This window comes from Megalobrama amblycephala, linkage group LG21 (assembly GCF_018812025.1).
Source record: "Megalobrama amblycephala isolate DHTTF-2021 linkage group LG21, ASM1881202v1, whole genome shotgun sequence".
NCBI lineage: Eukaryota > Metazoa > Chordata > Actinopteri > Cypriniformes > Xenocyprididae > Megalobrama > Megalobrama amblycephala.
This window is the reverse complement of record NC_063064.1, coordinates 78,637-103,569: the sequence shown is the minus strand read 5'-3', so window position 1 is coordinate 103,569 and position 24,933 is coordinate 78,637. Positions and strand designations below refer to the sequence as shown.

At 35.6% G+C, this 24,933-nt stretch overlaps 2 protein-coding genes across 2 annotated transcripts in view; both read right to left on the bottom strand.

The window, feature by feature from the left end:
* The window catches only part of atg7 (ATG7 autophagy related 7 homolog (S. cerevisiae)), a 97,125-nt gene extending 84,842 nt beyond the window's left edge, over positions 1–12,283 (bottom strand). The window contains exons 1-8 of the mRNA XM_048172227.1: positions 11,669–12,283; positions 10,669–10,846; positions 6,124–6,178; positions 4,192–4,309; positions 3,080–3,157; positions 2,876–2,992; positions 2,212–2,358; positions 762–850 (exon numbers count right to left, since the gene is read on the bottom strand). Of these exons, the coding sequence (XP_048028184.1) occupies positions 762–850; positions 2,212–2,358; positions 2,876–2,992; positions 3,080–3,157; positions 4,192–4,309; positions 6,124–6,178; positions 10,669–10,816 (752 nt within the window). The 5' untranslated portion in view covers positions 10,817–10,846; positions 11,669–12,283. The remainder of the gene's footprint in view (positions 1–761; positions 851–2,211; positions 2,359–2,875; positions 2,993–3,079; positions 3,158–4,191; positions 4,310–6,123; positions 6,179–10,668; positions 10,847–11,668) is intronic.
* A 5,408-nt stretch (positions 12,284–17,691) lies between these two features.
* Positions 17,692–24,431, bottom strand: hrh1 (histamine receptor H1). The gene is made up of 2 exons (XM_048173657.1): positions 24,158–24,431; positions 17,692–19,738 (listed from the first exon to the last, which is right to left on the bottom strand). Exon 2 carries the CDS (start codon positions 19,693–19,695, stop codon positions 18,055–18,057), a length of 1,641 nt encoding a protein of 546 aa, XP_048029614.1. The 5' UTR covers positions 19,696–19,738; positions 24,158–24,431; the 3' UTR covers positions 17,692–18,054.
* Positions 24,432–24,933: the final 502 nt, after the last annotated feature.

Here is a 24,933-nt window from a genome sequence, read left to right as displayed (position 1 = left end):
TTGAACAATGTAAGGCTGAACACCGTTACTGACAATCCTCATTTTGGCTGCGTGAGATTCTCCAGCTTTGTTGTTGTTGAGCTGTTAAAGCTCCGCCCTCTTCTGGAAAGGGGGCGGGAGCAGCAGCTCATTTGCATTTAAAGGGACACACACAAAAACGGCGTGTTTTTGCTCACACCCAAATAGAGGCAAATTTGACAAGCTATAATAAATGATCTGTGGGGGATTTTGAGCTGAAACTTCACAGACACATTCTGGAGACAACAGAGACTGATATTACATCTTGTGAAAGGGGTGTTATAGGTTCCCTTTTAATATGACTGTTAATAAATTATAACTGATATTTCAGCTATTTCATAATTTCAGCTAATAAAACTTAAAATGTTGCTCAGTTGCCATTTTTTATAGTAAAATTTCACAGATTTTACAGTGTGCCGCCACTGTATTTTTGTAAGGGTGTCTGCTACATGACTAACAAATAATCAACATCATAGTACTGTACATAATTTGAGTATACACATATCAAACTTCAGACATAAAGTCAATGAATCGACACCCGTGATCAGTGCAATACATTCTCACAAACCCACAATATTAGCAGATGGTTGGAAATCATATTTTCTCACATTCATTCAGTTGCAGAACAAACACGTTTGAGATTGAAAGTAACGTCAGGAGGAAACGAGTGGAGCTGTGGAAGCAGGGCTATAATTTAACACCAGTGGGATGCGTGTTGGAAAAGCTCACTATAACAGACGTACCATTTTTTTGCGAGGAGGATGAGGAGGTTTCTGAGCGGCCAGCCCGGATGTTGAGGCAGTGAGCACGGGTCATACACACCCACAGTAATCTAGAAAACATACCAGAACACCTCCATATTATACTGACATACTGTCAAGAATTAAATGCCAATCCAATTATTACAAGGGATATTCTGGGTTAAATACTTGAGCATCATCTGTGACACTTACTCAGCCTCCACAGAGCACAACTTTGATTCGTTTCATAGATAGTCCAATTATTAAATATGATAATCTACAGCATGCCACAAATGTTGCTGACAGAAATTAAGTTAAAGGGTTAGTTCACCCAAAAATGAAAATAATGTCATTTATTACTCACCCTCATGTCGTTCCACACCCGTAAGACCTTCATTCATCTTCAGAACACAAATCAAGATATTTTTGATGAAATCCGATGGCTCAGTGAGGCCTGCATAGCCAGCGATGACATTTCCTCTCTCAAGATCCATTAATGTACTAAAAACATATTTAAATCAGTTCATGTGAGTACAGTGGTTCAATATTAATATTATAAAGCGACGAGAATATTTTTGGTGCGCCAAAAAAACAAAAACTTTTTAACAATATCTCATGAATAGCGGTTCGGAGCACCAAAGTCACATGATTTCAGCAGTTTGGCGGTTTGACACGCGATCTGAATCATGATTCAATACACTGATTCATAACGCTCCGAAGCTTCCTGAAGCAGTGTTTTGAAATCAGCCATCACTATATAAGTTGTTATTTTGTTTTTTTGACGCACCAAAAATATTCTCGTCGCTTTATAATATTAATATTGAACCACTGTACTCACATGAACTGATTTAAATATGTTTTTAGTTCATTAATGGATCTTGAGAGAGGAAATGTCATTGCTGGCTATGCAGGCCTCACTGAGCCATCGGATTTCATCAAAAATGTCTTAATTTGTGTCCTGAAGATGAACGAAGGTCTTACGGGTGTGGAACGGCATGAGGGTGAGTAATTAATGACATTATTTTCATTTTTGGGTGAACTAACCCTTTAACCAAGAATATTCCATTAATAATGATTAAACTTTAGGGTTATTATTATCTAAAACTAACAAAATATTCAAAAACATTTCTGTCAATTGAAATTAAACATAAAATGAAGTTGAAAAATTTAAACTAAACAAAAATGAGAAATGTTGCTTTAAACTGAAATAGGTTTAAGTTGAAGCACTAAAAGTATTAACTGGAAATAAATAAAAACTAAAACTAACTAAAAACTTAATAAACCTAAATAAGCAAAACGTATAATATGACAAAAGCACATCTAAAAACTAAAACTAAAACATCTAAACTAAAATTAACACGAAAATTAAAAATATAAAAATAAAAGCTAATACAAAATAGTAATAAATCTAAAAATAAAAAGTAAAATACCACTGCTTTATCCTGGAAATTACCTTCTTTAGGTCTGGGAAGAAGGAGTTCAAGTCTTTCAGAGGAGCGACTTCAACACTTTCATCTGTGTACTTGAGCAAGAAATGCGGGACAGCCGTCGTACCGCTTGAGGCGCAGAGATTGTCATACGCCGCTTGCAAGCTCAATATCTGTGAAACAGATCAATCCAAAACAATCTCATGAAACACAATGACATCAAACTTTTACAGCGGCTCCAAAACTAATTTTAGACACTTAAGTCAAACATAAAAATGTCTGGTAACACTTTACAATATTTGTTAACTTTAGTTAACAAGAATTAACAATGAACAACACTTCTAAAGCATTTATTAATCTTCATTGAGACTGGAACTAAAGACAGACTTTCTGACAGACGCAACAGTGGAGAATATGAGGAAAATAATCAACATTCAAGCATGAAAATCTGTTCTAGTAGAGCACAAGAACAACATTAAGACTTTGTGAAACTGCATAATAGCACACCTTTTTCTATATACTCTTTGGTGCCACTCTGTACGCTACATCAGGCCTATATGATATTATGTATTCAAATAATCAACATTGAATTAATAATTCTAATCAGCACATGCTTCCCATAATGCACTGACTAATGGCTCATTATCCTTCACACAAAACGTCCTCGTCAGTAGTGTGTTATCAGCGCACCTGTTTGTCAGAGAAACTCTTCTCTAATGACAGCGGCTCCTGCACCAGTTGGACTCCCTCCAGAAAGCAAAGGGCAGGAAAGCAGAACCAATAATAGAAATGATATTTCTTCAGATCCTGGATCAACAAAAAGACCAGTCAGAAACACATAGATGAAAGGACATTAATTTATAGGGACATTTTCTAAGATGATGGCATACAAACCGCAAATGTCAAGAGGATGAATTTGTTAAGAATTGAGGAGTCGTTCACCGCAGCGCCTGACTGAATAGCGCTCCAAATCTGTGAAGAAGACAACACTACTAGTATTAATTAAACTGAGATGTACCAGAAATTATTTCCGATATAGTTAACGCCAGGGGTTCTCAATCTTTTAGATGCAACAGACCCTCATCCTCTTCCTCAAATTTAAAAGGCAGCTATAAATTGTTATGTATGAATTACCTAGACTCTGGTGGCCCGCTATATATCTGTACCATCACAGTTTCATAACGAACCCAAAATATTTTAAAAATTCTCATAAGAACGTAAAAGGTCTCTAAAGTTTTTTGCGCCATTGCTTGGGCAAAGTATCTGTCAAACGAACTAAAATCAATAGTGCAATATGGCTTTGTGCTGTTATCAAATTGCAAAAGACTGCCATTTTATTAAACAAGTATATAGTCTGTTTGCTCTGCGTGTTTCAGAGCGAAGCGTGCACTTTGCTCACACAACCAGCACATGATCCGATGTTTTCCATGGCTCAGAAAGGCTCAGTTCACAGTGAATGCATTCCATCTCTGCATGTACATTCACATAATTTCAGACATTTTTGTAGGAAGATTTCACTAGATTTGTAATGAGATGAAGCTGTTTTCAAAGAAACTATAGTTTTCCACCAAAATAAAAGCTGCAGTTTCCATCAAAATAAAAGCCCCCTGGTTAATGCAAATGCAATAGTAAAAATGTTGTGCATTCACACAGTGAAACACATTCTGGGCCAAATTCACTAAACAACTGCAGCACTTTTGCGCACAGCATTTCAGAGCATTTGAATTAAGACATTGTCATTTTTTCTTAAAACATTGGGGGTTACAACAGACTGGGCCTTATTCACAAAATTCAGTTATTTGGCCAATGCGATTATCACTGTGTATAAGAAAGCAGGCGGCCAACAGAATCGTATTAAGAAGACAACAGTAATTTATCAAATGATGGAGAAAGATGTTCAGCATCCAGATACGCAGTGAAAGAAAGTGTATAATTAATTTAGCGTGTGCAAATAAAACATGCTATCAGCAGGCACAATTAATTATGAGTGAATCAAAGGCCTCCACCTCATTGGCTGCTTGATCCAGGAGAGCCTTCTTGTCAGTGGATTTGAAGGCTTCTAATGTGTTGGTGTTGTAGAGAGTTCCAGGAGCTGGACAGCAGCGAGCAGGTGTGGGTCCATCACTGAAACATGACATTCATACACTGCATTAATTACGTTTGGGAATATTACATTCACTATATGCAATATTCAGTTCATTGTATATATACTATTTGCAGCCCTCACGTATTAATATTAGCAAGCTAGCTCTTCAACCAGGGTTTGTTATTTAGAAAACCAGTGTTTCATCCATGGAAAGACATCATTGAAACAGCTGGAAAATAATATCATTACATTTACCTCAGGTAAGTCATTCAGTGTCCACAGCATGTTAGTTCACAAGAGAAATGAACTCTAGAGGGAGCATTTCACTAAATATATGCACTATATTAGCTTATATATTCATTATATATACATGTTAGTAATGTCTTATTTAATATGTTTAAATAAATTTGTCATGAAGACAAGTTATGACAGAAACTGTGTAAATTATTATATTTCAAAAATGAATTGAAGTAGAAAAATAATTGAAAAGTAATTTTATAATTAGAAGTTAATGCAAATCCTGCCTTATGTGCAGCTTACAGTACATGTTTGTGTTGTTTTTTTGTTTTGTTTTGAGTGTTGATTATTATATCTAAAAAAAAAGCAACTGAATTTAACCCTTCGCGTGTCGGTCAAAAACGGCTGATTTTGTTTGTTTTTTTTCAATGAAATGAATGTACTATATTTTAGTTCAATAATGTTTTTCATCAAATATTTTGTATTTTTAAGGGATTTTATGGTACTAAATTATATTTATGCTGTAGTTATTATCCATTTATTCACTTTTTGATCATAGACCAGAAAATGAAATTTCCAACTTAAAAATAACTTTTGAATGCTTTGGAGCAAAGACTTAACTTTGGTCTCTTTTTAAAGATGACACTGGCAAATTATTGCTTAAGTGAAAAAAGTTTTTAAAAAGTTAACTTGAAAAAAGTTACAGAATTTTACAATTATTGTTATGAAAAATGCTCAAAAATACAATTTTTCAATTTTTATATGAAATATATTTGCAAAAACATGTTTTACTCTAAAACTGCAAGAAAATCAAAGGCATAAATCCAAACAAGTTGTGTTCCAAATCTGAGCTTGATTTCTTAAAAAATTAGCTTTCAATCAGATTTTGTTTGGCGCAGTACCAAACGCTTCCACTAGATGAAATTCATCTCCCATTCATTTCCAATGCAGTTTTTGACCACGAGGAGCACAAGTGTGACTATTTTTTTCAGGACCATTTAAGCTTTCGAATCATGTACATGATTTTTATTTTTTTTTTTGTCCAAGTGCCAAAACCTTTACCAAGTTTCGTACCATTTCGATGAAGTAAAAAATCCTTAAAAAGTAGAGAAAAAGTAACATTTTTCAGTCAAAAATGACCGAAGAGCACCAGAGGGTTAATAGTTTGGTCTCTTTTGTTAATTGTAACCTTTAATATTATAGTAATGTGCAAGAAAGTGCACCTATAGTTTACAGTTTAGCTGATATAGATTTTTTATCCTTAAGAAAATGTTAATTATAATTGAATTTATTTAAAGAGAGAGACAGAGTTTGTTCAATAAACCACGGTTTAATAAAAAACAAGAAAAAAGAAGCAATTTTATGTTTAGTTGAGAATGGAGCCGGTCAGAAGTGACGGCTCCATCAGACTACTGCGCTGCAAGCTGTGCTGTGTGGCCTGTGCAATTACTCAGCCATCATGAATGTGAAATGAATTCTACTGAAACAATCCTTAAGGATTTAACTGGCAAGAAAAATCATTAATTTCACAAGTAACAGACGTGATATTGGGGCCATTATCCAAGGCTTGCAGAATAACCCACTACATTACATGCTTTTATTACACAAAACTTACGCATCAAATGCGCTGAACTCCAGTGTCAAGCGAGTCGGCAAGCCAACAGCATCACCTGCAATATATAACAAAACATTTGCATTATATTACAGCTTAAAGGTGCATTAAGTATTCTCAGACACGTTCGGTTGTGAAATAAATAAATGATTCATCGGTTACAGGAAAGCAGAGCATTGCTACAATGGCATCTGTAACTTAACACCTTTAAATGATGCTGAATCCAAGCTGACTGTGTCAGTATAAATCCAAGAGAAAATGTCATATTGGTTGTTTAGGAAGTGTAAGTGAAATATAACACACTACTATACTATTAATATTCCTGCAGTATGCAGCATGTATATTGTAGGCAGAATGTACATGCTAGAGCTGCACAATTAATCGTTAAAAGATGCCGATCTCGATCCAAAAACATACACGCAATCTTGTTCCTAAATGACAGCGATTCGACTCTGTCTATTAAAGCTTTGACAAGTACGATCGCACGTCCTGATATTGCGGAGCTAGATGCGTTCCTGGGTCAACATATTTTGAACAACATTCCAGTCTGAAAATTTAGTCTTAACCCTATTCCTACCCCTAAACTTAACCCTAACCAAGTTATCCCAAAAATCAGAGGGAAATGATAGATGAATAACGCTGATGTAGAAGCACCAATTCATGATTTTAAGCCTAAACTTGACATAATCTGTAAACTTGTCCCTCAAATCTGATTGGTTGATTTGAATGTTGCTCCAGAATCAACAAAAATATTGACCCAGGAACATGTTGAACTCAGTAAAATCAGGTTATGCAGTCTGATCACAGCGAACATTCAGATCTGTTCTGATCCAGAGCAGTTGTCATGTATAGATATGAAACAGCTTCACAAACAGTCTTCGCAACCACACAGTGTCATTATTTCTGTCTCACAATAATTCAGATTATCACAGAAGTACTGAGATAAAAGATTATAGTTCGGATATAAACACTGATGTCTATGAGAGCGATCAAAATAGAGTAAATCACCTTTTGAAAGAAACTCGATGCTTCAAATAAAGATTGTATCAATAAGATTGTTACACCAGTAGGTGGCGATAAGTGACTGTTAAAAAAAAAACCCTGTAATTTGTCATTGAATCATTCATTCAAAAGATTCATTCAAAAACACTGATTCATCCAGTAATGAAACAATTCAAGTCTTTGGCTGCGTTCTAGTTCATTTTTTTATGCCATTCCCTCGCTAACTTCCCTCAGTCTCGCTGACTCAGATGTACGTCATTGTTTACGTTGCATGAGTGCCCACTACTGGTGGAACCCTTGCAATGGGCTGAATTGAAATGTACTAGGCCCTTGATCAGAATCCCATAGAATCCGCTATATGGAGTTGATTTATTATTGAATATATATATATATATATATATATATATATATATATATATATATATATATATATATACACAGTTGCAAGAAAAAGTATGTGAACCAGTTGCAGAATCTTTGAAAATGTGAAAAATGTTAACAAAATAAGAGAGATCATACAAAATGCATGTTATTTTTATTTAGTACTGTCCTGAGTAAGATATTTTACATAAAATATGTTTACATATAATCCATAAGGCAAAAAAATAGCTGAATTTATTAAAATAACCCCATTCATAAGTATGTGAAGCATTGATTCTCAATACTGTGTGTGGTCACCTGATGATCCACGACTGTTTTTGTGTTTTGTGATGGTTGTTCATGAGTCTCTTGTTTGTCCTGAGCAGTTAAACTGAGCTCTGTTCTTCAGAAAAATCCTCCAGATCCTGCAGATTCTTCAGTTTTCAAGCATCTTTTGCATATTTGAACCCTTTCCAGCAGTGACTGTATGATTTTGAGATTCGTCTTTTCACACTGAGGACAACTGAGGGACTCAAACTCAACTATTAAAAAAGGTTCAAACATTCACTGATGCTCCAGAAGGAAACACGATGCATTAAGAGTCGGGGGTGAAAACTTTTGAACAGGATGAAGATGTCACAATTTTTCTCATTTTGTTTAAATATCATTGTTTTTCATTTAGTACTGCCCTTCAGAACCAACAGAAGATACTTGCATGTTTCCCGGAAGACAAATTAAATACAATTTACCTTGATATTTGAATTCAAAAGTTTTCACCCCCCGACTCTTAATGCATCGTGTTTCCTTCTGGAGCATCAGTGAATGTTTGAACCTTTTTTAATAGTTGAGTTTGAGTCCCTCAGTTGTCCTCAGTGTGAAAAGACGGATCTCAATATCATTCAGTCACTGCTGGAAAGGGTTCAAATATGCAAAAATGCTTGAAAACTGAAGAATCTGCAGGAGCTGGAGGATTTTTCTGAAGAACAGAGCTCAGTTTAACTGCTCAGGACAAACAAGAGACTCATGAACAACCATCACAAAACAAAAAAACAGTCGTGGATCATCAGGTAACCACACACAGTATTGAGAATCAAGGGTTCACATACTTATGAATGGGTTTATTTTAATAAATTCAGCTATTTTTTGTCTTGTGAACTATATATAAACATCTTTTATGTAAAATATCTTACTCAGGACAGTACTATATAAAAAATAACATGCATTTTGAATGATCTCTCTTATTTTGTTAAAATTATTCACATTTTCACAGATTCTGCAAGTGGTTCACATACTTTTTCTTGCAACTGTATATATAAGAGTGTTTGAGTTGTTTTAAATACTTTTAAAAAGTAATTAATATCGTAGAGTTGTTTGTGGTGGGGTAAATTAGATGCGATGTGCGGTGATGTCACAACCGTGTTGCATTGTGGTATATGGAGCTGCCTGAAGTGTCAAATCGAGGGAGCGAGGGTCTGTCCATTTAAACTTATCTTGTCCACTTCACAAATTGGAACGCACTTCAAAATGGCAGCAGGGATTCCCTTGAGGGGAAGTGCTCAAGGAAGTTTGCGAGTGTGTCTAAAACTGGAGTGGAACGCAGGCCATATGAGTGAGTCATTGAATCATTCATTCAAGAGATTCGTTCAAAAATGCTAATTTATCCAGTAATGAAACAAATGAAGTGTTTATGAGTGAGTCATTGAATCATTCATTCAAGAGATTCGTTCAAAAATGCTAATTTATCCAGTAATGAAACAAATGAAGTGTTTATGAGTGAGTCATTGAATCATTCATTCAAGAGATTCGTTCAAAAATGCTAATTTATCCAGTAATGAAACAAGTGAAGTCTTTATGAGTGAGTCATTGAATCATTCATTCAAGAGATTCGTTCAAAAATGCTAATTTATCCAGTAATGAAACAAATGAAGTGTTTATGAGTGAGTCATTGAATCATTCATTCAAGAGATTCGTTCAAAAATGCTAATTTATCCAGTAATGAAACAAGTGAAGTCTTTATGAGTGAGTCATTGAATCATTCATTCAAGAGATTCGTTCAAAAATGCTAATTTATCCAGTAATGAAACAAGTGAAGTCTTTATGAGTGAGTCATTGAATCATTCATTCAAGAGATTCATTCAAAAACGCTAATTTATCCAGTAATGAAACAAATGAAGTGTTTATGAGTGAGTCATTGAATCATTCATTCAAGAGATTCGTTCAAAAACGCTAATTTATCCAGTAATGAAACAAATGAAGTGTTTATGAGTGAGTCATTGAATCATTCATTCAAGAGATTCGTTCAAAAATGCTAATTTATCCAGTAATGAAACAAGTGAAGTCTTTATGAGTGAGTCATTGAATCATTCATTCAAGAGATTCATTCAAAAACGCTAATTTATCCAGTAATGAAACAAATGAAGTGTTTATGAGTGAGTCATTGAATCATTCATTCAAACAGATTAAATGTTTTAAATAGACTGCAGCAATTAACATTTTTTAGTAAATTGTTTTGTTTAGCTGTCTATTTAGAATTGTGATCTGTTTACAAAAAAAAATTTGATTCTCAATTTAATCAGAATGGCGCAGCTGAATGCCTGAATGATCTCCATTTAGCTTGTCACATGTCCAAACACTTTATCAGACACCAAAATATCACGATAACCTTTAACTCCATATCACAATCTCAGATGGCCAGACAGTGATTCATCTTTTATGAATCATTAAAATATTTGTGTCTGCGACGCCATGAGCCCAGAGACTGTAGTGTATGCTAAGATTTAAAAAGCTTGGATCCAGAAACAATAATCCTTATGTCAAAACTTGAAGTCATCATAAAATCAAAATGGACAATTCTTACTTTATTAATGGAATATTACACTGCTTATTATAAATGATTTATAAATGTGCATCATTACTGTGTTAAATTCATGTTGAATCAGATTATCTTCTCCTCCCTCTTGCAGCATCTCTTCTCTGATGATGAGGGCGGGGCAACCTGTCACTCACATAAGATCCACCAATAGCAAACCACAACCATCCAATCAATTCCCCACAGACAAAATCAAGCCCCGCCCTACATTTGTTCTTGTTTGCAAAGCGTTTCACTCTGATATACGGCACAATAGACAAGAAAAGACCAGTGCAACTTCCGTATTATGCTGTCAGAATTACATTTCCCTTACTCACCGTTATAGTAATAGCCTTTGATGTTTTTTGGACTTTCGTCTAAGTGGTAGTCGTTGAGTTTCTTCTGGGTCAGCTGATGCCAGAATCCCGCCTCCAGGGCACTGCAGAACGGGGCAAACTGCAGCTTCGCCGTCGATTCAGCTGCCATCAGGACTGATGTTTGGATTCCTCACACACTCTTATGAAAGACAAGACAGAAAAATAATGCAAAATAATGCAATATCAAGATGATATGAAAGACAAGACACAGAAAAAGAATGCAAAATAATGCAATATCAAGATGATATGAAAGACAAGACACAGAAAAAGAATGAAAAATAATGCAATATCAAGACGATATGAAAGACAAGGAAAAATAATGCAATATCAAGACAACATGAGATCACTGTATTCAGTCATTAAGTATTTTTGTTGAATCTTTAGGTGCTGTAAACACAAATATTTTGATCTGATAAAAAATAATTATAATATAATTTAATTTTTTTCAGTTTCAAAGCACTCAACACAACAAGATTCTAATTCACAGTGATAAAATGACAAGATATCTTGATATGTCAAAATAAAATAACATTTTAAATAGTAAAATGCACTCTTAAAATACACTCTCGATGCTGATAGACTGATAGATTATTTTCTTATAATAACATTAAAATTCCTGTTAGATTAGATTTGTGGAAGTGATAGTTTTGAAAAAGTAGTTCCTCTTTTTCTCTCTTCAACAGGCTTGGCTTTCAATCAATAGGAAAATAATCATTGTATTAATCTGACAAAACGTCTGTCAAGATAATACAAGTAAAATCTGCGTTGTTTATTATTGTAATGTTAGTAACTTCTGTCTGCTTCCGTAAAACATCGAGTCTGTCAGTGTTTTTGTTTGTTTGTTTGTCTGTTTTCACATGCTGCAGTAAATAGCATAATATCTGACTTGTGATTAGTGTCAATTATATTCATGTAAATGATAAACACAGCACTAAACACACATGATAGAAACATCACTTACCAGACAAGCACTTCCTAGTCGGCGTCATGTGATCACGGTCATCCTCCACGCATGCGCAGTCGGTTTGTTTTCGTATTCGTTGCAGCTAGAGTTTACAAATGACTTAAAAATTAATTTAAAAATCAAAATACCGGCATCGTGAAAGTCGTGCTGCAGTTTCCGCGGGTGTATCGACTAGGAGAAGCTAACTATCTGTAAGATTGAGTGATCTTCAGGGTTTGACTTGAGTTCAGTGTTAGCAGAAACGCTTTTCTGATGAGTTATAAATGTTTTAAAGCGTTATACTGTCCTGCAGTTATATAAACGACGAGCAGATGCTGGTAAATAAGGTGAAACAGTCGTTTAAACGGGTTAGATGCCGTCAAACCTCTTGCGTTGCGTTCATGAGAATGTCCAAAAGAGGCTTATGGTGCCAAAACCATCGAATAAAAGACAAAAACCCAAAACAAAAGGAAAACACAGACAATTAGACAAGAAAACACGGACAGAAACTTATAAACGCTGTTCCTTTTCATTGTTAACCCTGTGGAAGATGAATCAGTTCATTTGTCAGGATGAAAGTGAACGAGCCAGAAAAACCTGACTGACACTGACACAGCTTCAGCTCTCTGTCCTCCACCACAGAACAACATTACTTTTATAACCACTTTAGAATCGTTTTTATACGTTTTCTAACGTTTTTACATCTCACAATTTTGACGTTTTTCCTCTGAATTCTGAGTTTATATCTCACAATTCTGTTTTTTTTTAATAGCTCCTAAATGCAAGGTACAAACTCATCAAACAGTGTTTACATCTCACAGTTAATTTTGAGTTTACAAGATAAACTTTCCTCAGAATTGAGGAAATTCTGTGCGACTTTTTTTGTCAGAATTCTAAGTTTATGTTGTGGAATTTTAATTATTATTATTTATTTTATTTTAGAATTCTGAGTTTACATTGCGCAATTTTGCCTTTTTTTCTTAGAATTTTGACTTTACAACTCTTTTTTTCCCCCGTCATTGAATGACAAAATTAAAAATAATAATAATAATAAATAAATAAATAAATAAAAGATTGTTTTTCTTGTAATAGTGAGTTTACATCTTGTGATCATGAATTTTTCATCAGAATTCTGAGTTTACGTTGTACAATTTTGACTTTTTTTCTTTTAATTCTGAGTTTATATCTCGCAATCCTGACTTTTTACCTCAGAATTTTGTTTACATTGTGCAATTTTTACTTTTTTCCTCCGAATTTTTAGTTTACACTTTTTTTGACTTTTTTCTCATAATTGTGAGTTTACATCTTGCAATCCTGACTTTTTTGTCAGAATTCTAAGCTTATGTTGTCCAATTTTGTCTATTTTTCTTGTACTTCTGAGTTTACATCACTCAATCCTGACTTTTTTCTTAGAATTTTGAGGTTTCATTGCACAGTTTTCACTTTTTTTCCTCTGAATTTTTACTTTACACCTCACAATTCTTTTTTTTCCATCATGGAATAAAAAGATTAAAAGCTAATTGTGACTTTTTTTCTCATAATTGTGAGTTTACATCTTGCAATCCTGACTTTTTTGTCAGAATTCTAAGTTTACGTCGTGCAGTTTTAATTATTATTATTTTATTTATTTTTTTGAATTCTGAGTTTACATTGCACAAATAGGACTTTTATCTTAGAATTTTGAGTTTACATCTCTTTTTTTCCCATCACTGAATGACAAATTTCTTTTAAAAAAAGATTGTTTTTCTTATAATAGTGAGTTTACATCTCACAATCCTGAAAATTTAGATTTTTTCCCCACCAGAATTCTGAGTTTAAAGGGTTAGTTCACCCAAAAATATCATTAATTACTCACCCTCATGTCGTTCCACACCCGTATGACCTTCGTTCATCTTCAGAACACAAATTAAGATATTTTTGTTGAAATCCGATGGCTCAGTGAGGCCTGCATAGCCAGCAATGACATTTCCTCTCTCAAGATCCATTAATGCACTAAAAACATATTTAAATCAGTTCATGTGAGTACAGTGGTTCAATATTAATATTATAAAGCCACGAGAATATTTTTGGAGCGCCAAAAAAAGCAAAATAACGACTTATATAGTGATGGCTGATTTCAAAACACTGCTTCAGGAAGCTTTCGGAGCGTTATGAATCTTTTGTGTCGAATCATGATTCGGATCGCATGTCAAACCGCCAAACTGCTGAGATCACGTGACTTTGGCGCTCCGAACCGCTGATTCGACACAAAAGATTCATAACGCTCAGAAGCTTCCTGAAGCAGTGTTTTGAAATCGGCCATCACTAAATAAGTCATTATTTTGCTTTTTTGGTGCACCAAAAATATTCTCATGGCTTTATAATATTAATATTGAACCACTGTACTCACATGAACTGATTTAAATATGTTTTTAGTACATTAATGGATCTTGAGAGAGGAAATGTCATTGCTGGCTATGCAGGCCTCACCGAGCCATCGGATTTCATCAAAAATATCTTAATTTGTGTTCTGAAGATGAATGAAGGTCTTACGGGTAATAAATGACAGAATTTTCATTTTTGGGTGAACCAACCCTTTAAGTCTAGCAATTCTGACTTTTATCTTAGAATTTTGAGTTGACATTGCACAATTTTTACTTTTTTCCATCAAAATCTTTAGTTTACATCTCGCAATTAATTATTTTTCCATCATAAAATAACAAGATTAAAAGCTGATTGTGACTTGTTTTCTCGTAATTGTGAGTTAACATCTTGCAATCCTGCCTTTTTTAAGTTTATATCTCACAGTCGTGCTAAAAAAAAGTCAGAATTTTGATATAAAAATTCTAAATGACCTTTTTTTATTCCATGGCAGAAACAAGCTTCCACAGGTTTGACTCAATCCAGTTCTTTCTCTGTGATTATTAACTGATCTGAATGAGATGCTTTAGGGAATTAATGCAAATCCAACCATTTAAATAGATAAGTGGGATCACAAATAAATGACACCAGTATGAAACTGTCAGTGTGTTGAAGTATATTCATAATATTGTGCATGTTAGCAAGTAATTTTTCAACTGGAAATAATTCGCAATATTTCAATAAAGCAATCTTCACCCACAGGATATAAAGTATGTTAATAATGTATAAACACAAGTTCATCTACCTAGTAAAGTAGTCACACTTGTAGTAACCTTGCAGATCAAATAAGACCTTTTACTGAATCATTAATTCATTGTAGTATAGTTAGGCCTATAATAATGTATATGTTTTAACAAAGATGTTTGATTTGAATGCCTGTACTTCACTGTACACAAATCATGTTTTTGTTTCACGACGTCTATTATACTGATTCATAGGAGCTGAATTACTGTCTGGCCATCTCAGATTTCAGCATAAATTTAAATGTTCTCCATCTCATTTTTTCAATGAAGAAGTGAAAATATAGCTGAAATGGGGAAATAACAAAATGTAAATAATGTAAATGAATTAATTAGTAATTAGTTGTGTTTATGATTACGATAATGAATTAGAATATGATAACAGTTTGCAATATCAAGCAGCATAACAGACCGGACGCCTCTACACGTCATTTTTCGTTATTATTGCAGCACACTGTGAGTGTATTTTAGCACCATATGTTGTCTAATTTTGGCGTTTAGATGCGGAAACAGTGACGTGACATCAGGCTTAATAAAATTAATTAAGGCTTAATTAAATTACATTACTCATTTCCCACTTACTGTAAACTCCTACACAGACCTCATCGCAAAGACTCGATTTCCCCCAATAAAGACCCAAAATACTGAAAACATACTTCTCAGTTTATTTTAAGAAAACCATCTGATTGAGCTCAGTTATAGACAGAGTCAGCCAATCATGTGCTTTAACAGAAAGTGACAGGCACTAATTGAGGGCTACTGTTAGAAGAAATGATATATGAAAGAGCTGTTAGTGTTATATATAGTATAATTGCTTTTCCATAACTTTGTAGTCAGTTTCGTCATCACCTTGTCATTGCATCGGCCTGCAAAATACAGTCTGAAACGGACACCAGCGTTCTGTCTTATATTGTTTATTGCAAGTTTTTTTCTGTGATATAGAGGCAGTGTTTCACATGACCTCAGTCTTACATTGTTCAGGCATCCAGTTATGTCTAAAAATGTATTAAAAATGTTTTAATGTCTTTGCATTTCACAGTTTAATCAAATAATGAGTTACATTAGATGTTACAGTTTTGTTTCATTCATCACTGTTTGTCATTTAAGCACTTTTTTATCCATTGCACTGTAAATCATCCAAGAGTTCCACGTATACAGGCAATTTGTGTACATAGACCATCCTAGCATGCCATTCCCAACATACTTGATTATCATACACACAGAAATCAGTGTTCAGTGTTGTTTTTGTGCTCTACTAGAGCAGGTTTTGATGCTTGAATGTTGATTATTTTCCTCATATTCTCCATTGTTGCAGCTCCTCTCTTCCCAGTCTGTCAGTAACGCTCTGGGGTGCGTTTCCCAAAAGCATCATTAGCCAACTAACATTGCAAGTTCCATCGTTACTAATATAGTTCAATGATTTGGTGTTCAAACGAACATTCACTAACTGCATTGCAAACTTGTGGTTGAACGACAGCTATCGAGCTGTGATAGAAGCATAGTTTCTTGTTTTTATCACATGTGGACTTAATAAATCTTTATCTTGAGCAAAATAAGCAAGCTGACATTAAGTACAATATGTATCTTTTATTTTGAATATGTACAAATGTCATTTACATATTTTACTTTGTCAAGAGATTTTAGGACCGTTTTTGGAGAGTGCGTACATACGTGGGTCAGTGACATGATGGGTCATTTTTCTGTCCAAAGCTTTTAATAATAATAAAAACAAAGATATGACATCAAAAGTATGTAAGGTAGTACAACTAGATAACTAGAGAGGTTTTAATTATATTTTTCTACATATAAAGATATTTTAAAGATTTTGAAGTGTCAAAAGGTCATTCGGTTTAACCGTCCAACCGTTCATTTGTGATTAAAATATCTTAAAATGTAATAAATGTATATTTTTTTTTATTCTGGCATGATTTTATAACATCATATATCAACATAGTGCAAAATGACAATAAAATTATGTGTAGAAGTCGTTGCTTTGTTATGAGAATGAATGAATTTCATTGATGTCATTCGGAGTAACCGATATAAAGGGACCGTTTTGGATCAAGTCATGCGGTCAATATCATGTGACAGGATGTGACATCATTCAGACACCTGCAAAGGACCACATGGTCATGAAGCAAAGTAACTAACTCTCTCTTAACTATTTGATAAATTCATGTTTTCTCTTGATCATACGCATGTCCCGAAACATCAGGTCATTCGGTGCAACCGCTGTAAAACATGGAAAATGTTGGAATATTTTAAAAACTTGTACTAAATATAAAATGTTTGATTGTCCTTTTGCTAGATATCAGCCTGTTAGCATTGTTTGAAAATATCATCATTCGGCAAAACTGAAATTTTGGTTAAACCGAATGACTTTTTTGGTGGCAAATTTTGTCCATCTTGTAAAAAATGACAAAAGCAGAGTGAATTGATTATAAAAACCACATAATCTCATTGTTAACACTTAATAAAATTATATCTCCATTATGTTTTTTTTACACTTTTAAAAACCTTATTCGTCAATGACCCACGTAAGAACAAGCCTATGATTGAATCTAGAAATAAAGCAAAATAACTGAGAAAAACGAGAAGTAGTCCTCCGATGCCATGTCCGTAATTTAAAGCAAAAAATCTAGCATTAATTTGATCTCAAACGGATTCATTTCAAGAAGTTATAACTGCGTCAATACGCTTTCGGGAAACAGTCGTGCCTAGCTACATGATTTGTTCAACATCGTACTATAGTAGTGAAGCAGCAAGTTACGTTGGGAAACGCACCCCTGTTTAGTTCCTGTCTCTATGAAGCCCCTCCTTCTGAAAATCACAATGCGCTCTGATTGGTCAGCTGGAGCAGTGTGTTGTGATTGGTGTTTGGGAAATGCCCCGCCCCTTACCATAACCGCCAGTTTCAACACACTACTAACTAACTCAACCAGGCCCCGCCCCTTTATTCTGCGCATGAATTATTCAAATGAGGAATATTGTGAAGAAAACTCAAGATGGAGTTCAGAAACACTGATATAGTTGGAAATGGTCATTCTAGAGTTGTTTTAGTGCTGAAAGTCTTCCAAGCAACATAGGTGCTTCAATACAACCAGTTTTAAAACACTCTGGATTGAATAAATTCATCATGTAATCTGATGCAGATTGCAGACACTCAGCAATAAATAACAAAAATTGCTCTGTACTTACAAGATCACAAGAACTAGTCACAAAAAAACACCAATGGAGCAGAAAGGCTAACAGTTTCACGCCTCCTTATCTATTCATACGAAAGATCTTTTTGAACACCCTTTTGAAGTTTTCATTGCACAGTGGGTATATGAAGGGATTGAGAGTGGAGTTGATGTACCCTAGCCAAATGGTGAACATATGAAGGTCGTGATGGACACAAGTCTCACACAAAGCCATGACCATGAAGGTGATGAAGTATGGGATCCAGCACACCATAAAGACACCAATGATGAAGCCCAGCTGCCTGGCGGCTTTCCTCTCCTTCCGGATGCGCATGCTGTGGATGCTCTGCTTAGACTGTTCGCACAGCTTCTGCCATGTTTGTTTCGCAGGCAGCGCGTCGGCGGCGTCCAGCGGAGGGCTGCTCTCGGCCCACGGCGACGGTGGCGATGGTGGAGTGCTGTGATTGCAGAGAACCGAGGTGTAATTGTGAATATCCACCGTCTGCGCGCTCTCGCAAATGTTCCCAACGGAGTTTGGCACTAACACGTTACAGTCATTCACATTTATGAAGGTTTTGGGCTGGGTGTTGTTGTCGGACTGCAGAAAGGCGAGAGATAAGGATGGCTGTCTCAGCGGGCATTCGGCGACAGTTTCCCCATCGTCGCTCTGAAATGAAATCTCAGAGTCTTGTATGCTCTTTCTCATGCGTTTCGAAAGACTGAACATTGGTTTCTTCTTAAAGCAACTCTTCCTCTTTGTCTCAGACAAGGAATCGGGGTTGTCCTCGTTAATGTCCCTCGAGTTGTACGGCTGCGCCAGACTGTACTGATCCAGCAGACCCTCGTTTTGAGAATTGGCCCTCTCTCGCTCCGAGGCATTGGTTATCTTCAGCTGCAGTCCGTTTGCCAACGTATCATCTGCTTCCGTTTTCACCATGGGACCGGCGAAGTTCTCCCATTCTCTGTAATGGTCGCGGACTGCGATGAAAATCTGCGAGTAGAACAGGAGCATCAGAAAGGAAGGGATGTAGAAGTTGAGGATGGCGGTCAGAACTTTGAACCACGTCACAAAGCGAAAGTCCGTGTCGCACAGGTTCTCCAGCTCTGGCTTCCGGTCGACCCGAGCGAATATCCGCCAGCCCAGGATGGGAATGATCCATGTCATGGAGAGAAGCCAGGCACTACAAATCAACAACGTGGCTCTCCCTCGTGTCCGATACTTCAGATACTGTAAGGGGTGTCGTACGGAGCGGTACCGGTCCAAGCAAAGGATGAACAAACTGAAAATGGAAGCCGTGCTCGCCACATAGTCCATGACGAGCCAGAACTGGCAAATAACGTGTCCGAGTTTCCACTCGTCCTCAAGAAGGTAGACCAGATTCAAGGGCATGACGGTAGCCCCGACAATCAGGTCAGCGACCGACAGGCTGACGATGTAGAGGTTCCCGACCGTGTGTAAAGTCCGTTCCTTTCTGACGGCAAAAAGGACCAGCAGGTTCATGACGACCGTCATGAGGGACAGCGTGCCGAGGAGGATCCCCAGCACCGCATTGTTCATGTGATGATGGAAAGGGACAGACGCATTCACGGGAGTCGTGACGTTGGGCTCGGGAGGATCTTGAAGGATCCTCTTGACTTGGCTGTTTGTGGCGTTAAGTATTGTAGCGGCCTCCATTGGGCAGTCCGACGTGTCACATGATGTCAAAGTTGTGAGGAAGCACATAGTCACTTTGGGTTTTAAAATTCATATCCGAAGAATGGAGTTTCTGAAAAACAAAAACAGAGAATGCATCAAACTGGTGCATTGTGCACAAAAATTCAAATCAACAAAATATTATTTAGTGTCACTGAATCAACCTAAATACTGTACAATCATTTATACCACCAACATTTTTATGGGTTAAATCAGGTAAAAATTGCTCCCCAGGTGAAAAAAAGGTACACTTCTATAATGCACTTAAAGTCAAAGACTATAGAATAACACAAGACGTGTCACTCGTATTGTTTTGAATGGGAGAAAGTGTAACGCGCAATATGGCGGAATAAGTCCCGCCTTCTAAATAAGAGCCAATCGCCGACTGGTAAAGTCATCGCGTCACTTCAGCGGCCGTTAGAATCGCCGGTTTCTATAGACCACTTTGGAGCAGACGTCACAATGACGTCACTTGCAGCTGCGCGCGCATAGTGGTTGCAGAAAAATAGCGGTAGCAATTGGAGGAAAATAAGAGAATACGAGAAAAATGTTTTGTTGTGCCTCTGGATGTTGGAATCGGAAATCAAAAAATATAGTCTTAATTTTTAAAGAAAACCATCGTTGAAAACGTCCTTTGAAGCTAAACGGAGACGTTTCACAGACTGGACTGATGACACCTGCAAGGATTAGTCTACTATTAAAGCAGGAATTTGATGTAAACAGTAAGTCTACATAATATTCACATATGCAGTTCAGAGGACATACATACATAGCAGTTACAGCATTGAAATAATATTTAAACCTATAACATTTCACATAGATAACTTTTAAACAGTCTATACAATTTTAATTTCACAATTCTGACTTTTTTCTTGCATTTGCGTGTTTATTACTCCCAGTTCGGACTTTATTCCTCGCAATTGTGAGTTTATTTCAAAATTCTGAGGGGGAAAAAGTCAGAATTGCGGGATAAATTGCAATTCAGAAAAGACAGAATAACGAGTATATCTCACAATTGTTTTTCTTTGTAAGAAATGTGAGATATAAACTCAGATTTGCGAGAAATAAAAGTCAGAATTGTGAGATATAAACTCGAAATTAACTTTTTATTCTTTTAATTCATGACAAACAAAAACAAAACAAAGTTGTACGCGTCAAGAGACTTATACGCTTTTAGCTTCTCCTGAGTATAGGCTATACACTTGAGGTGTCAATCAGGTAAATATATATCTCTGGCCACTGGATGCTTGGCCATTTCGTTTCATCATTTAACCACTGACAAGGTGCTATGGCAAACGGATCCGTAAGCTGTATCCCACTCGATAATGTTAATTTTTTTGAAATAACAGTGCTTATCGCTGGGTGAAGCTGCTGTGATATGCCGACAACATTTTAAAAAAATAACAAATCAAAATATTCTATAATGTTTCTAAATCTTAACTACTTTGAACCGCTTCGTCGTAACTCTCTAGTCGTACTGGTTATCACTCCCGGGTTTTCTGCAACCACGATGCGCGCGCATCCCGAATGTTTACAAACAGTAAATAGGCCTATAGAAACAGTCAGACGCGCGCCACCAAAGAGACGCGCATTTAGGTCTGCGCATGCAGCCTGAAAAATACATTTTTTTTGTCATGATTCCAGCGTTTAGAAACTAAATTTATGAGCCGGTTGTTGTTAGATTTCATTGGTGATTTCAAATATGAAATTTAATCGTAAGGTTGGCGAACAGTTTTGGAGAATTTGATGTTTCCCCATTCAAAGAGATTGCATGATGCCCAGGATGCCCGAGAGGCGTTTCAAAGATGGCCGCCGAGTGAAATGACTTGTCTTAAAGGGACTTTATATCTTAAAGTGCTCTATTTTTGTGCACTAATTTTGTACTTAATATACTAAAAATTCTTCTTTAGTACTTCTTAAGATAATCTTAAGAATATCCAAGTGTAATAAACTGTGCTATTTTGAGACACCTTTAAAATACGAACTAAAATGTGCTTTTAATATACTATCAGTGTATTTAAAAAATATATTTAGTTACCATTTGTAGTACACTATGGGTTCAAATGTACTATAAATACATTTTTTTAAATACAGTGATAGTATATTAAAAGCACATTTTAGTTCATATTTCATGGTGTCTAAAATAGCACAGTTTAGTACACTTGGATGTTCTTATCTTAATTAGTACTAAAGAAGAATTTTTAGTATATTAAGTAAATTAGTGCACAAAAATAGAGCACTTTAAGTACATTATAGAAGTGTACTTTTTTTTCACCTGGGTCTTTAAAGGGTTAGTTCATCCTGTGCATGTGTCGTGCTGGCCAATACTGAGATTGTTGAATAAAGTTGTTATTTTTTTTTTTTTTTTGGTGCACAAAAAGTATTCTCGTCTCTTCATAACATTAAGGTTGAACCACTGCAGTCACATGACTGTTTTAACGATGTCTTTAGTTCCTTTCTGGACCTTGAAAGTGTTGATTATATTGCTGTCTATGGACAAGTCACCTCTCAGATTTCATCAAAAATATCTTAATTTGTGTTCTGAAGATGAATGAAGGTCTTACGGGTCTGGAATGACATGAAGGTGAGTAATTAATGACAGAAATTTCATTTTTGGGTGAACTAACCCTTAAGGCAGTGTATGGAGACATTCATGTTTTTGATGGTGTCAGTGAGTTATCCAATCCACATTTCTGAAATGTCATGTGCTTACGACAGCATAGACGCAAGCGGGTTCATTAAGCAGCCGTTGCTGAGACCATGGATGTTCAGAAAATATGTGAGTCAAACAGTGTCTTGTTGCTAAGAGAGATGGTTTCCATCCATGCTGTGTCTTGTCTAGCCTCTCATCTCAGGTTAGATCTGTATTCTGTCTCTCTGGAAGTTTCAGACATCGACCCAATAAGTGTATTATGTTGTTGCTTTCAGGGCTATTCATAACTAATTCATATTCCAGAACTGAGAACATAAAGTGCATGTTTGCACACATTTACTTTTATTTATCAATTGCATTTTTGCATTTGTAAAATGACAAATTTAGATGAGAACAGGTGCAACCGTAGTGATATAGTAAATAATGTGATTTATATTAATTCTTAAATCTATTTTATAAACGTTTTCCTTGTAATTCCAAAACTCTATCATTTTATTTCTTCCAAAATGAGAAATTAAGCAGAATTTCTGCTCTGAATAATAACAGCAGAAGAGATTATCAATGATATACTGTATGATATGTCATTCAGAAAACCTTAAATATAGTGCGCATGTCATTTTGGACGTCTGTTTAGTGAGTAAATTGTGACAGAATGTTGGTTTTAGGCTGAACTGTACCTTTAATGTTCACTTTAATCTGAATTTTAGGTTTTGAAAATTGAAGAATCTTATGCTACACAAAAATGCTGGGTTAAAAACAACCCAAGTTGGGTTGAAAATGAACAAACCCAGCGGTTGGGTTAAATGTTTGACCAACATGCTATTTAACTCAACTATTGTTTAAAAATTACTATATTTCTCGCTTAAAATTAACATGTTTATTAAAATGTTAATAAATGAACATTAATGCATTTAATTAATAATAATTAAACATTTATTAAATTGCTTATTAATAAATGTTCACCTTTAGATTATTATTGTTGCCTCATAGTAATTATGTGTCTGATTTTTAATTTCCAACCTATTTTGGGTTCATTTTAGCCAGCCAGTCATTTGTAAAACAATAGTTCTCAACCACTGGGTTTGTACATTTTCAACCCAACTTGGGTTGTTTTTAACCCTGCACATTACTCTTTAATGTTTGCACAAAAATGTAACATGTTTCTGAGGAAAAGCCTTTTTTACACTTGTCATGGTCATCAATCACGCTGTATCTAAAGAAGTGGCGTTAGAAAGAACTGATATTTCACCATAAATAAGAATTATTGCATCTTTCCATCGCACAGTACAGCGACATGAAAATCAAGCACTCAAGTCTGATTTAGCTTTTTTTATTAGTATAAACACAAAAAATCCACGCATACACTTGCACCAAATATTTACCCTTTTCTGTAAACTTGAGAGCTTAAAGGTTTACATCGCTGCACTCGATGTAAACCTTTTGTAGATTATCCAAACATGTAATGATTTCTCGACGCGTAATGTAAAGGGAAGCCGAGCACTTCATCCCACCAATGCATAAAACTTACACGTCTTTTTCTGAAGAGTTGTGAATAAAATGTTCATCTCTCTATTTTCACTGACAAAACGTTATTTGATTCTCACTGGATGAAGATCTGCGCACGACGGCTGGTGTTCGCGGAGAAGCTTCGGTCGACACCTGTGGAATGCGTGCCATCTGCGCGAGAAAGTCGAATAATTCTATCCAAGCGCGCGGTGTCCGTCCACCATTCACCGGGACAAACACTAGTCACTTTTACACTAATCGTTTCTCTTCATTGACGTTAAATTAGCTCTAAATGCGATTAGGTTATAATTATAAGCACGAATGGAAACTTACCCTTCCGACTGGCAGTAAAATCCCGGCAGGAATGATGTTTATCTCCACAGATTTGGTGTTCACTTCGAGTCAACTGGACGCTGAGTGACGCTTTACTGCTCTGAAGAGTCTCATGGATGTCTCATGGATGTCTCATAGATGGACCGATGACACACACACACACACACACACACACACACACACACACTGGGTTTCCATGTTTTATGGGGTATTTCCATAGACGTAATAATTTGTATACTATTTATTCTATCCCCCTACACTAAACCTACCCATCACAGAACAGAAAACTTTCTGCATTTTTATATTTTACAAAAACATCACTTGTGATTTATAAGCTGTTTTCCTCATGGCGACTAAAAATATTCTCACAAGAACAAGGATTTTGAATATTGCCATCTTTGTGGGAACAGTTTGTACCCATAACATTGGGAATACCTGAACCACACACACACACACACACACACACACACACACACACACACACACACACATTTTAAAGCATTTACATTTAATCCATTCCTTACACAATCAAAAATAAATAAACTGACTTAATCTTATATGTACACACAAATATAACATAAAATATGTATGTGTGGTAATTGGTAGTGTAGAGGGACAGAATGTCAAAAACAAACCTGTGTGTGTGTGTGTACAGGTTTGAAATGGCTATCCTTTTTTAGCATTATTTTCAAAGCACATCTTATTCACATTTATGGCAAATAATATCAAATATCATCATATAACTGTAAAATAATTATACATCATGTAAATAAACG

Excerpts from the sequence above, each read along its gene's own strand:
- hrh1 (XM_048173657.1), bottom strand. The coding sequence starts at position 19,695 with ATGTGCTTCCTCACAACTTTGACATCATGTGACACGTCGGACTGCCCA.